Genomic DNA, 14,862 nt, shown 5'->3' with positions numbered 1-14,862 from the left:
GGAGAAGATACTTATACAAAGAAGCAAAAGAAAAGAAATGGATTATAAGTTGTCTGGTGAATGTGTACCTTTCTCTACCCCAAACTTTTACAAACATTTTCTACTACTTTTAAGCAGTGGTGCACAGTTGAGCCAGACTGAACAAACAGAAGATACAAATAAAACGTTTTAAATACTTTGAATGGATAACATAGTAGGCTCCTTTAATAAACACAAAAAGTGCAACCACGCAACTTCCATGCCTAAATATCGTAACCAGAAGGTAAATAACAACCTTTTGCAAACCGGCATTAGGAAATCACGCCCCGAGTCCGGCCGGCCTGATTCAGGACTCGTGAATGCGGAGCGCCGCGCTCCTGGCGAAGCCGAGAGGCAGCGGCCGGAGCCGGCCCGGTCCCAGCCCCAGCCCCAGCCCCGGTGCCCGGCCCCGGGCGAGGCGCGGCGGCTGCGGGGCGGTGCCGGCGCCGGGCCGGGCAGGGGGAGGCACGGCCCGGCCCGCCCGCACCTGCGCCCGCCCTCACCGCTCCCTGCTCGCCCACCTGGCCGCGCTCGGCACAGCCGCCGCCGCCGCAGCAACATGTTACCCAGGGGAGCCTCGTCCATGCCGCCGCCTCCCAACCCCGCTCCCTACTTCCCGCCTCCGCGGGTCACGCTGCCCTCCGGCCTGGAGATCCTGCGCACCTTCTCGGGAGCCGTCATCTTCCTGGAGATCGTGAGTGCGAGGGGCCGGGTGGGAGCGGCCGCGGGCCTGCCCGTGTGCTCACCTGCCATTTTGTGAGCGGGCAGGTGCGGGGCCGCGGCCGGGCCGGGGCTGGGCCGGGGCTCGGCCGGGCTCTGCTGCTGCGGCCCCGCGCCTCCGGCTCGCTCCCCTCGGGCCGGGGCTCCGCGGCCCCGCACACAGGTGGGTTCGCGGGGCTGTTGGAGCTGCCGAGGGCTTTGAGCCGCGCTTTCCCCCGGCCGAAAAAGGCACCACGGAGAGTTACACCAGGCTGTGTCTGCGCGCGTGTTTCGCGTCCTCTACAGACTCCTACAAGTGTGTTCAATGTCATGTGTGTGTTAGACCTCGCTGGTGTACGCAGGGCTGAGGACCTTTGAGCTGAGGTTGGATATCACGCTCTGTAGTGCCACTGATTAGTGGGAGATAAAAACCAAAAAAAGCTTGGTATAACTCATCTGACTTTATTAATTTAATTTTTTTCTTATGATCAGAGCAGAATACTGCTTAGGTCCCAGTCTGTGAGCTGGATCCCACCTCACAAGCTGTAAGATTGTACCTGAGCAAGGAACGAGTCAAAACTCGAAACACAAGTCCGGTCACTAAATCAGGCCCGGAGGCAGCAGGGACAAAAGGTTAATTCGGTTGGCCAACCAATTGTGCATCTGACAGCCAAGCTGTAGTGGACAGGTAGAGTGTCAGGGAAACAGCACAGCAGTGGCTGCTGAGATTAGCAGTCTCTCTAATACAGTTCTAAATTTATTTTTAAGGAACCCTGCAAGTTTGCACATTCAAAATACTGAAAACATTTCATGTGTCTGTTTTTTGTTTAACAGACACTTTCTGCTATCCCTTTTGCATCCTCACTGCCCATCACTCTCTGGTCACCAAGTAACAGACTTGCACCTGCAGTCTTGTGAAACTAGAGAAAGTTTGATTCTACACAGCTAAAAAAGGAACCCTAGAGAACAACTTGAACAGTAATAAATAAACCCATGGGAGCTTTGAACTGAGACTAGCAATGCATCTTTACATATGTGCTGCTGCAGTGTAACGCCAGAGAGGAACCAGCTAATTTTATAGCAGGCATCTTTTGAAAGGTATCTCTTATCCAACCATGATACAAAAGAAAGCTCTCCTGAATCTGAAAATGTAACCTCTGACTTCCTGGTTTGTAAATCTGTAGAATTTAAACAGGAAAGAAGTAACTTGTGCTTGGAAATAGATTTTAGTTGACACTATTCAACAGGTTGGATTAAGAAGTTCAATCTTTCTGTAATAAACAAACATACTCGGAGTGAAGCATAATTGTCATCTATTTATCCTTTTTTATGAAGAGGCAGGATTTTCAGGAAGAATAGTAGCGTTCCTTAGGCCAAGAGTTGATTAAGGGAAGCCTTAGAGTACGTAAATTCCCCATCAGGCCATCCCTAGCACAGCATCCCTACCACTCATTTGCTGTGAGGAGTCTGCTGAAATGAAAATTGGCACTGCTGAATTCTTCTTCAAGTTATGATGATTCTGGAAAGCTCTATATTTTTCTAGTCTTTACAGCATAGTTCACCACTCACTTTATTCTGTATTCTAGCTTTTTTCTTTTGCTTTAATACTTTGTCCTCTTTCAGTTTGGTATTACAAACAGATTGAAAACATGGGTGTCTCTTTATGTCCTTTCTGTATCTCATCTGATTAGGACTACAGAGCAAAACAATATGAGATTGAATCCAGAGTAGTAGAAGTACATCCTTTTTGTGCTGATTTGTGTATATATATAGAGAGATGTGTGTGTGTGTGTGGTGTGTGTGAACTGTGTTTTCACGTCTTACATTTTGCTCAAAATTACAGTAAGGGTAAAATTTTCAGCAACAGCACATAAGTCACATGGGTTTGTAAATCCCATTTTCAAGACTATTTTAAGAGTTTTAAGGCATTTCAGAGTGGCTTTGTCTTTTCACCACTTAGTGCCTATCATTTCTGAGAGGAGGACTTGGGCTCTCTGAGTACTTTTGAAGTGTTTCCTCTTGGTTCCTAAGAGTCATCTGATGATATGTGAAGTGTGATATCAGTTCTTAGGCAGAAAGGACTGAGTAAAAGTTATCCAGTTTATTCTCTGTATTCCTTTCCTTCCAGGTGTTTGGAACAATAGTCTGGATTTTGGTCGCCTCTACCCAGATTCCACTGCCACTGCTGCAGGGATGGGTAATGTTTGTGGCAGTGACAGCATGGTGCCTCTCCATTGTGTTCCTCTCTGTGTTCCTCTTTGGTTATGCAAATAGAATTGCTGTCAACTGGAACCAGGCGGTAAGATCTTTTCTTTATTTAAGGATTCCATTTGTTTTATAAACTGAAAATTATTGAATGAGAAGTGTTGATCCTAAGTCTTAACACTTGGCCTTCTGCTTCAGCAGAGTTTTTCGAACAGGAATTCAAAACCAGAAAAAGAAAGAATAGGGTTACAGAGGTGGCAGAGGAAACTGTTTTATGATGGAGGCTGAAGGAGCTTTTGAAGCTGTTTGAAGGAGTACATGTGTCCTCTCTGTGCACATAAAATGTATGAGCAGCAGGAAGAGGAGCAACTTAACAAGGCATGACAAGAAATTGGTTTAAATGGCCAGGAATTATTGTACACTGGAAATCAGAAAATACTTTCTGACTATTAGAGAAGTGGTAGTAACACTTTGTGAGTAATGGGATGTAGAAAGATATATCAAATATTATAAAGGAAAGGATGCATTTGTGAATATACTGTGTGATGTGGTTGTCTGAGATAGCACAGACTGGACTTCAGCACCCAGAAGGTCCCCTCCAGTTCCTAAGAAGGTCTACTGGTGACATTTGGGTCAATTCCTCAAAGCTAAGGCAGCAATGGTGAGTGGCTGATAGACTTTAGGTGGTAAAAGACATCATAACCTACACTATGGTATATCATAGCATCTTATTAGGAGACTTAATGTCTTCATCTTTCTTAGAGGGAGCTTGGTGAGACTACAGATATAAGTATTCTTTGCTGAGATTTTGAAGACAGAGAATTTTGAGAATTTTGAAAACAAGCCTGAATCTTGCTGTAATTGATTGTCATGGTTTGTGCCAGTAGTTCTCAAAGACTACAGCTTCCTCTTAAAAAGGGAAGTTTTTTGTATTAGTTTTTGCCAACCACATGGATGCCTCAGGTTATTGACTGGTAATTTACATGCTCCTTTGTAACTGTTAACTGTGTTTTACTTTGAGTTTTTAGTACTCAAGTAGTTAAGCATGAGATTATATCACAGTCTCTTATATTACTGGAAGTGAATAGTAAGAAGTGGCATAACTGTGATCAGAATTTTTAATTTTCAAAAAAAATTCTTCCAAAAGGATTGCAACTTCTAAACTACTGAAGTATGTCTGCCTGTAACTGCTGATCACCTTCACTTTGCTCCTGGGCAGCTTAGTTTTCCTATTGACATTTCCCTTGATCATAGCTGGAATTGCATGCTTCAGTATGCAATTCTAGTGTGGATATTTACCTGTTCAGGTAATTTATGGATAGGCCCTTAAAAGAAAAGTTCTTTAAAGCAAATAATAAAGCTTATGAGTTTGGAGCTCTGATAAATCAAAGCCTATCAGTGCTAACAGACTGGATTCTATTAGAAAACAAACTTTAGCACTTTGATAGTGAATGAACATACATACAGCATCAGCTTTCCAGCACAATGCAGGCAGTAATTAGGCTAATAATCAGTTACAATCACAGAGACCTTTACAGGGATTTATGCTGCAACATCCTCACAAATTATGATGCAACAAAGCCCTTGAGCATAACTAAAGTAAATTAATAGTGTCCTGGGTTTCATGGAAACTGTTTGCCAGTTTACAATCATGCATCTATTTAAGAGTTGCTGGGTAAGGACAAAGCCTTAGATTGAAAATGCTATACAAATTTCATCTTATAACAATTGTGTGTGTGTGTTACGTATTGGCTACTTGATGCTGGCAGTTTGTTGTAAAGTTAATTTTGTATATAATAATTTGCTGGAAAATTTTCTATATCAGGAAATGGATACATGACTGATATAAAAACTACGTCTGTGACTTTAAAAAAAGCTGAGAGAACTCAGTCAACCTCTTAAATAAATGCAGAGGGAATCATTTTATCTCTAACTTGGTAGCTGAAACCCAGCCCCTTCCACAAAAATAAGACACTTTACCACTATTTTCAGGTACCCAAATGTTTTGTAACTTGTTGACACTAAACTCTTTAGTTTGTGTCTGTGACAAGTTGGGTTTTTTTTACCTTCTGTTGCAAAGAAATAATTAATTACTGGAAACACTAAAACTATTTTTGTTACTATAAATGCAGTCCTGGATTTAGTAATACCTTACGCTGTAACTATATCTGCTCATACTAATAAAGATATTTAAAAAAATAAGATGGTACACACTGGAAAAGATAGACCTTATGGAGCTCCATTGCTCAGTACATCAGTGTATTAAACCAGATGGTATGACAAGTACTGCCCTTTACAGCCTGACTCACAACTCACACTCATTTACAAAATTAGATGTGAACTAAATTATCATGCTGCTCTGATAGTGTTTTGCATGCACTTTGTTTGAGGTTTCAATGATTATACAAGTGTGGGAGTTAGGCACTATGATAACAATTACTAAAACCGAAAAAAAGGTCCCTCATACGGTCTTAGGGATTTTGGTTACAGAAATCACAACCATGTAAATGTGAAACCTTACTGATGCTACAGAGCTTCACTATAATTGCTGCCAGGAGAAGGAAATTAGAGGGTTAGGCAGGAGAATGAAGGAGATGAAAGAGTCTCTCCTGAAAAATATCTCTCCTGTATGCAGTAATTCCTGATCTAAGTGGAATGGGAAACTGTAGTAGCAGCTTATATCATTACTTATCAAAACTGACTAGGGTGTGCTTGAAGTAGCTTTAGCTGCAATCAAATACAGAACAAGTAATGAGTTTGAAAAGAAGATTCTTTCAATTAAAAGAAAATCTCCCATCTCTGAAGAAAATGCATTTCTCTGGATGGGGTAGTGCAGCACATTCTCCCTGCTCCCAGGCAGGCAGCAGGTAAGGATGTCTCACAGTAATTTCTAGTGCAGGCGAGTGCTGTGTGCTGGACACAAAGTGTCCTGGCTTCTCATGCCAGCATACTGATAGTCCATTGCACTCAAGTGAAGCTCAAGTTCATCAAGAACTCATTAGTACTGGAGTTAGACTGCATATCACAGGTATCATAAAGCATACATATACTTGCATATATTTTAAAAATTGTCTCTGTGGCTTTTGCAGACCTTCACAGGTATAGGCACCAAGTATATGTTGTATGGATCAAATTTGAGTGCAGTGCCAATGTCAGCTTTTCAGACTGAATAACAGAAGGAGATGTTGGAAGAATACTTTAGACATTTTAAACTGTACTGGAACATGCCTTACATCTTGCTGCTGGAACACTGTGCTCTGAACTAGGGCCTGCAAAGGCACCAGACCTTTTTTATGTGTTAGTAATGAAACCCTGAAATGAAAGTTAGGTGTTTAAACCTTACATTCAGTTAGCATTCATCATAGAGGAGGGAATTTCCTGGAGAGGGCCAGGAGAGAAGCATATTTGAAGTAAATCCTAAAACCTCTCTGCACAAGTCTTGGACATTTTATTCCACAATATCATGAAGAACTGTCAGGTTGCTGACTATTGGGTTGAGCCAAGTCAGAGAGAGTTGTGGAAATACCTCAGTTCTTGAATATCATTGTATTGGGACATTGGACATTTTAGTTGTGTTAAAGCTGAGTTGTTTCTGGGCGTTCAGAGAAGCAAAATTTAAGCATGGAAGGAAGATGTTTGAAGCCTTTATTGCAGCTGAGAAGGGACTTATGAGACTGCAAGACTGTATTGTACTGCTTGAATTGTGATCAAGTTGGCCTGTATATGTCTTCTTTTTTATCCGTCTGAAGGGAGATTTCTGTAAACTCCACAAACTTTAAGGTGGTCTAAAATGTCAGCATGTGTATATAAAGATGAGCAGGTGCCTCTTAATTTGAAAGAATATAAGATTTGGGGAGAGGGAGAGCTGTCCTTTATCACTAATAATGTTAGTGAGTTGCTTATAATGACAAGAAGCTGTGAAAACATGTCCAGGTTAAGCTGTCAGATGGATTTAACACTGCTTATCTCAAGTTAGTATTATCAGTTCTTGTTTCAGTGTTTTCATTTGTATTGAGATGAGAAGAATTAGATATGTATTGGAGCCCAGACTGATTCTGTTATTTGCTTTTTAGGATTTTATTTTCCATGGGGCTACTTTTGTCTTTTATTTTGGAGCATTTCTACTGCAAGCAGCAACTACATCTCTGCATTACCTTCCCCGCAAATTCAACTCCACCATGCAAGAGACGATTCTGAGTGGTCGTGAATATAACATAAGCATAGCAGCCTCGGTATGTGTTCTGTGTATTTGTACCAGGGGAGCAGAAGTCTGTAGCAGGCACTTGTAGCCAGCCATTCAGCTTGGGAATTTAACAGCAAACTGGAATTGAAAGAGGAGCTGTGAGAGAAAGAATTGCCTTTGACAGCAGCAATAGTGTCTAACCAGAAACATGCAAAAATATTGGTATAAGCTAATGGTTATGGGATAGCTACTTAATCTTCAGTATAGTGTAGGGTTCATACTCTTCACTGTAGTGTTTTAAATATATGATCACTACAGCTTATAATTTTTAGACAAGGTATTTTGTAAAAACAATTTTGGTTATTAGAAGAAAAAGAACAACTGAGCCTTTATCAGAGGGTAAGTTACGAAATTTACACCTGTGCTCAAAATTGCTTTTTTCATACCATTTAGATAGTCCTGAACATGCCATGGAGATAAAAAAAAATTAGACTAGATTTTTGTGAAGCTCACATATGTACTTAGTACATCAGGGCCCTGGTGTCTCTTACTGCAGTTATTAGAGTACTTTTCTTGATAGCCTAAGCCCAGAATACATTTTTCTCACTGTAGCTGCATCATCACTGAATCATTGTATTTGCTCATGTGGGTGGCCATAGCTGAATCAGAAAATATATCAGGATTTAGTTTTCATCCTGGCTGGACTCTTCAGGGATGAGTAGAGGTGTGTCAGGCTTAACTTACAGAACTGAAACCACTGCTCTTAATTTTTTATCTAGAGACTTTTGTACCAGAGAACTATATATATTTATTAAGCTTCTAAACCCTCTGTGCTTATCTCCTGTCCTTAAAACTCTGTGCACCATAACTTTAGCACAGTAAGCACTTTCAGTTCATCTTAAGATAAAAACAGATGAACTGAAGGTGTAAGGTTCACACTCTTGCAAGAGGAGAAGCCTTTAGCTTTGGCGAGGCAGGCCCTGAGGAGGTGAAGTGGGTGTGTCAGTGTCCCAAGGCCAGAGTTCCTCAGGTCACCCCCCTGCCTGTAACACATCTGATCCCTGGGGGGCCGTGTGGCACAACTGACAGAGGTGGTGTTCCAGCTGTGCCTAAGCTAAGGGAGGATCTTTATACTAAGCAAGTATCTCCAATATCTTAAATCTTAAGTATCTTAATAAACACACCCTAAGTGTACCCCTTCAGTCCTAGTTTAGTGTGTTCAGATCCCACTGAATATATGGTCTCTGCAGTCATTTTGTCTGACAGCAGAATACTGGGCACTCCAAGAAACCATTCCGTGCTTCCATACTAATTTTTTAAAGGGAGAATTTAGTTGTTCAAGCCCTTCAAATCCCTGTCAAGATAGAGGAGGAGAAGATTCTTTTGTAACTTGCCTCAGTATCTTAATTAAGAATAGCTGGAAAACAGTGAATACGATAAATGTAGTCTTTGCATTTTTTGCAGAAGTGTATATTTAGGAAGTCAAAACATACAGAAAAAGATTTTGAATCTTTAAAATATTTCATTAAAACAGTCTTGTCAGCCACATGACAAATAGAAAAAAGATTGCTAACATTCTGTCTTTTAAGTTGACATTTATATACTGTGATTAGAAATATATATATATGTTCGTTTTAACAGGTGATGGTTCTATGGTGTAGTGTTTATTCAAAACTTTAATTGGTCAAATTAACACTTGTATACAAAGGATGATTGAATTGGTATATTAAAAGAGAATTCATTGTTATGACTGGACAATATGAGAAGTGTTTTCTCAGAAATTCGGTTTCTCATATCTTCTGTTGAGTGTACATTACATATTCACTTTCATTGTGGCATGACCTTCAGTTCAAATCTGTCCAATTCAGTTCTGGAGCAGGAGCAACTTCCCTGGCATTGCCTGGGAAGTTGTTCTAATGGCTGAGTATCTGCTCAAGGAGGCCAGATGGGAATTGTTTCTGTTTTTCTGCTAGTAAAAGAGTTCTGCTCTTTAGAGGGATTTCTGCTTTGATGTTTGCTGGGGTAAAGGCATTCAGTTGGAAACATCTGAGATTGATATTTCATCAGTCTCGATAAGAGAACTGAAATACACAGTGTACATACACATATTTACTTTCACCATATCACCATAACTTATGCAGAAATTATATTTCATATTCTATTTCTAAATGTCTGCTCAAGCAAGTGAAAAGTAGTAACATGAGGAAGTAGTAAAATGGGGTTTTTACAAAGAAGTTCCTGAGAACACTTCAGAGGATCCCAAACCTATCCTACCTTATTAAGCATTTTGATTGGGGGAGGTACCTTTTGAATCACTTGTGTTCCTGTATTACTTTAGAATAGAAAAATATTGTAGAACAATGTGTGATTGACTTTTTTCTTTTTTTTTTTCTCTGCTCCTCCTCTAGATTTTTGCCTTTGCAACAGCTATTTGTTATGGTTGCAGCACAGCCCTGGCATTAAGGAGATGGAGGCTAAATAACAGCTGAAGAGTGGTTAATGCCCACCTGTTCCACTTCAGATCAAATTAAGTGCTACTTGTCTGTTTTACTGTAATTTAATTCTAGAAGGACTTTTTTTCTTTTCCTGCTTAAAATCTGCTTTAAATGCAAGTAACCCCAAATCAGGATTTCTTCAACGGAAAAAAAAAGTTTCCATCTCTTCCCTTTCTGTTAATTACTTTTACTGTGTACTCATTGTAAGGTATCAGAGAGTTTAGGGACAAAGAGACATGTCATTAGCAGACAACAGAACTCCAGTGCTACACCAGAAGAGGAAGAAAATGGAAACCAAGCCAAGATGTTAACTGCACAGGCAGCTGAAAAGCTGCCCCCTTGTTAAGCCCTGGGATTAAGCGCTTCATTACCGTGCACTCCACACAGGCAGAGCCTTGGGGCTCCTGGTAGAGCCATGGGTGTTCTGTGTGCTGCCCTTTGCATGATCAGAGCCCAAGCTGACTCTGAAATTCCAACTCAGTACATATATGTTACTAACTTTGATGTACAGAGAAAATATTTTAAAAAACCATCCAGTGAAATCTTTTTATATTCTCTTATAGCTGTGTCTGGTTAGGGTCACCTGAGCCTTAAAGCTTACTGTGTTCCATACTAGATGAAAACTGGGACATTCAATCAGTTGTTTATTAGTTTTAGGAATTCAGCTTAATCAGATCTATTTATACTACAAAACAAAACAGTGCATTTGTGTTGTGTGTGTATATACTTGGTATATTTTTGTTTAACAGGAATTTTTGCACTGTTTAACTTTGTTGGAGTACAGCTTTGTTCTTGCTACTTCAAGTGCTGCATTTGTTAGGTATTATGTGAGTCAGTATCATTTGAATGGAATGTTACCAAATAGTGAATAATGTCTGACCTCAATTCCTGCAGTGTGTTATTTGTTGCATTCTAAAGCTGCAGTGTTGTAAAGGTGTTCTCATTTGGACAGATGCCTCTACAACATCTTGCTGAAAGCAGTGGGTTGCAAAGCGGTCCACCCACTATGGAGTTTGCTTTTCGCACAAATTATGTTTAATTGAGCCTCTCTTGAATATCCTGGTGTGTGATGACATGCAATATTAAATACAGAAAAGTGATTTAGCAAAACTAAACTATAGCATTGTGCTCTGCTCCCTGACACTCATGTTGTTTTGCACATGGTGAAGCTTTTTGTTATTTTGCTAGTAAATAATTTTTGCTTTTGTGAATAGTGCCAAAAAGATAAGCTGGGACAATAAAGGCTCCCTGTCATTTGTAAAACATCTTGTTCACTACATCTTGCCAGTGCACCTGATTATTCTGCAAAGACCAGCAGTGGTTGCATATGGGAAAACAGGATTTCCTTCATTCCCAGGCCTACTCACTCTCCTTGAGCCAACAAGGGTGCCTGCCATCGAGGTTACTCTCTCAAACTTGTCAGGTACAAGGATCTCTGAGGGGCAGCCACCCTTAGCAGTGCCCTGCTCATCCAGGGCAGGTTCTTGTGGGTGGCACTGCAGTGAGTGGCACCCTTCTGACTATGGAACCACTTAGTCATCCTGAATTACTACAATGGGATGTTGTAATTTATCTGTTTTCTAAGATTTTATACTCTGCCTGATTTTTTCCCCTAATTCTGTCATTGCATTGAAAATTTTTGTGAACATTTTATCTAGAGTCATATACTTTTAAAAATATTTTGTGTTGTACAAAATACATTTACACTGGAGTATATGGATGAAAGTATATAACAAAGACTTAAGCTAAGCAGCATTAAAGATACTTAATATATTTATGGCAGTAGTCTGGTTATTAATTTTGTCTTTGGAAAGTATAAAAAAACTACCTTGGTACTTTGACTCACCTGATGCTGGACATACAAAATTGAGGCTAAGATTTCGTGAGAAGGCACAGTTGCATTGGGGCTGGTTTCACATACACTTAATTAGTGTCACAGCTACTTTGCCATGTGACACTGTGTGGATATTGGTGAGAAGAGAGTAAAGTCAATGTTTCAATATTACAATGTTTCAGACAGATGCTGATCTTCGATTTGGTTTCTCCTGTGTCCTGCACCCTCTCTGTGCCCTGCACACCACAGACTGTGCATGCCACAGCTGCAGTCTCTGCAGCCAGCTGAGATCATGGAGGGCAGATCTTAAATGTTTTGCATATTTAAACCTACAGAGTATGAATCCTTCACATGGAGTCAATTAAAGAGCTGCCCAAGCTTGGTTGGCATTTGTATCTAAGCTCCAAGTTCAAACCTGAGGTGTAAAACCCTTGATAGGTGAGTGCTATTCAAGTCTCTTAATCTACTCATGGAAGCCCAGATAGCAGAGTGTGGTTAGCGTAGCATGGGAAATGTTTGCATAGTGAGGAAAGACTGAACTTTCCCTCTTAAGTATCCAAGACAAACAAAGGATAAAGGTAAAAACTACAGTCATGAAGAACAACTTTCACAGCTAAAATGGACTGAAAGAATAGAATTTTTGTGTTAGAAAGGACAGAGTTTTGCTGTACTTTGAGAAAGATCTATGGACAGTCAAACTGAAATAAGCAGTTCTTTCAAAAAGAAAAAGAAAAAAGTCAGTAGTTAATTTTTTATTGCTTTATACTGGGAGCTAAAAAGTAGGTGTGACTTAGAAATGGTATGTGCGTGCTGGATGTGTGCAAATACTGCAATACTGATACAGGTGTAATATGTAATCCTTGTGATAGGTATTCCAGGGAAAATGTGCAAGCTGGTTCTAAAAAATCTTTCTTCCTTGTAAGAAAATTCCTTCAAGGACACAAGCTTAGACTTCATCAAAGAATGGAAGGCATGTGGAGGGGACAGAGGGAGATTATTTATCTCAATTCATTTAAGGTCAAAGGAACAAGACCACTGATGCCTAATAGTGTTTTCATCAAACATCTCTTTTTGATGTGAAGCTGCAGTGCAGGACTATCTAAGGTACCATGCAGGTCCCTATTCTTAGAAAATATTTCATGGTGTTTTGGATAGCACTCTGTGGTAGCTGCTGGTAAATAAGGAGAAGGAGCCTCAAAGGAGACTTTGCTTCAAAGGTTGCAGAGATAAGCAAGTTATTGCAGTTACTCTCTTTCTAAAGAGAAGTGAAAGTGCACATGTTAGAAAGCTAAAATTTTGTTAGAATTTTGGCAGAAAATATGCATAGCTTGTGCTTCACTGAAGTCCTAACTCTGCTTTTGCCTTGCTAAATGTCTGGAAATAATCCAAAATGACACAGGTCCTGCAGGATTATAGATCTGCATGGGATCAGTCTGTTCAGATTCTCATGATTTCTGTGGCTGCATATATTGGATATAACTCCTGATGTGAGTAAAGTTGTGCTACTGTGAAGTGTTTCCTTAAAACACAGCTGTAAAGCACAGCTTTTAAAAGATAGTGGCAGAACCAGTGACTACACAAACCTGTGCCCTTCATAAAAATAAAAGAAAAACAACTGGATAATCACTAGACCTGTGTTTTCTCTTTCACTTCCAAAACCAGATGACAATGCTGATTCCAACAACTTCCTCTAATTGTAGATTTGCATTTGCTTTATAACTTTAAAGAATTTTGACATTTATAATTTCACCATCTGAATTTCAAAAAATAAGAGAGCTTAAAACTCTAAAAACTTGTTTGTTCCATTTTTATCTAGACACTGTGAAATTGGTCTTTGAACAAAAGCATCCTGATGCATTTCATGCTCCTCTGCCAGGCTGCCCAAGTTGCACAGAAAGGTTTCCCAGGTTTTTGTCCAAAGATAGCAGTGAACCATTAGTTCTCAGACTGAGATGCAACTAGAACATTGCTCTTTTCAGTCTTACAAAAGGAAAAACTTGAAAGTGAAAGCATGTTGTCTTTCTTTCTTAGCTGTATTTGTACAATTGGTCATGACACAGTAGTCTTTGTTGAGACATAAAGAAAACCAAAAAGAAAAAAAAAACAGAAGAAAAAGCAAATCTTATGTACTAAAATTTGTAAACAGAAATGGAAACTATTTAATTTTTTTTACAAAGCTGAATTTAGCATGATTGTTCTCTTTTCTCCCATCTTCTTTTGCTCAATTTTGGTGTTTATCTGAATGCCCTTATAACCTGACCAGCTCAGAATTTACTGTATTTATCCTCAAGCTGCTCCTGTAAAGAAGAAAAGTGCTGTTCCCATTTCTCAGGTGGAAACCTGGATGCAGAGACACTGAAGAACAACTTGCTTGGCCTCTCTCAGGAGATCTGTGGAGCAGGAAGAGGAAACCTGGTTTCTCAAGTGAGAGTTTCTTGGTGCCTTGCCCAGCAGCCTCTACTGGTGCCCACTGTGGGCTGGGAGGAAGCCCTGTGGTGTGGGCTGTGTGTGACCTGACCTCACTCCTGTCTCTGTCATGGTGGTGTTACTCTGGCAATTAGTTACATGGGGTTAAAAGGTACAATGACTGTTTGTGGAGGATTATGAGTCAAAGGGAGGTTTAAAATGCCAAATCAGCATTCCTAGATCAAACATCGTAGTTTCCAGGTGTTGTAACAAATTTTGGTTATCCAATTGTAAATAGACATGGAGTTCCTGTTTGAGGTGTTGATCTACTCTCTGCATCTTAAGAGAGGATAAAGGTCCTCAGGAATCTGATTCTGGTTTCTGATGCTTCCTGCTATATGACATGTTTAAGCCTTAAATTCTTGGTACTAGCAAAACACTCCCTGCCTTGAGCCTGCCAGGACACAGCACCTTTGAGTTCAGAAACCTGAGCTAAGTTTTGGCAGCTAACTTGTCACGTTACCTTTCAGGGGAACACAATGATCAAACTGGGTTATGTCTAGGTGTGGTTTTAACATCTTTCTTGCCATGGGATAATTGCAAATGTCTGTAAAGATTCTGGAAATGGTGGACAGTAACTTCATACACTTAGGTCCAGAGTTACTGTGCTTGGCTACAGAGGGGCTCTTAAGCAAGGACTGAATCCAGTGGATCTATACAGGATTTGATTATGGTTGCAACATTATTAGTAATCTTAAAAGAATTACTGCAGATTTTAGTCTCATCCAAACACCTTTTCCTGGTTGCCTCAGCAAGGTGTGATTTCTGTCATTGGACCAGTGCTGTGACACAAGAAACAGTAAATCAGAACAAACCTGATAAAAGCTCTACATAACCTGAAAAGAATCATAGAATAGTTTGGCTTTGGAAGATATCTTAAAGGTTCTGCACTCCTCCTGCTGCAGAGCTGGGACCTCCCACAGCTGTGTTGCCCTGTGCAGAGGTGCTGGGATTTCCCAGTG

At 40.3% G+C, this 14,862-nt stretch overlaps 1 protein-coding gene across 1 annotated transcript; it reads left to right on the top strand.

The window, feature by feature from the left end:
* The first annotated feature begins 563 nt into the window (after positions 1-563).
* Positions 564-11,377, top strand: MAL2 (mal, T cell differentiation protein 2). Its single transcript, XM_036395298.1, has 4 exons — positions 564-712; positions 2,846-3,016; positions 6,996-7,154; positions 9,514-11,377. Exons 1-4 carry the CDS (start codon positions 578-580, stop codon positions 9,592-9,594), a joined length of 546 nt encoding a protein of 181 aa, XP_036251191.1. The 5' UTR covers positions 564-577; the 3' UTR covers positions 9,595-11,377.
* The last annotated feature ends 3,485 nt before the right edge of the window (positions 11,378-14,862 follow it).

Source organism: Molothrus ater, chromosome 1 (assembly GCF_012460135.2).
Source record: "Molothrus ater isolate BHLD 08-10-18 breed brown headed cowbird chromosome 1, BPBGC_Mater_1.1, whole genome shotgun sequence".
Taxonomy (NCBI): Eukaryota; Metazoa; Chordata; class Aves; order Passeriformes; family Icteridae; genus Molothrus; species Molothrus ater.
This window is presented reverse-complemented; position numbering and strand designations above follow the sequence as displayed.

What these genes read in the sequence shown, in the direction of transcription:
- MAL2 (XM_036395298.1), top strand. Translation starts at nt 578, where the DNA reads ATGTTACCCAGGGGAGCCTCGTCCATGCCGCCGCCTCCCAACCCCGCT. An exon ending in CTGTCAACTGGAACCAGGCG is followed by an intron (nt 3,017 to 6,995) that starts GTAAGATCTTTT and finishes TTTGCTTTTTAG; the next exon opens with GATTTTATTTTCCATGGGGC. An exon ending in ACATAAGCATAGCAGCCTCG is followed by an intron (nt 7,155 to 9,513) that starts GTATGTGTTCTG and finishes CTCCTCCTCTAG; the next exon opens with ATTTTTGCCTTTGCAACAGC.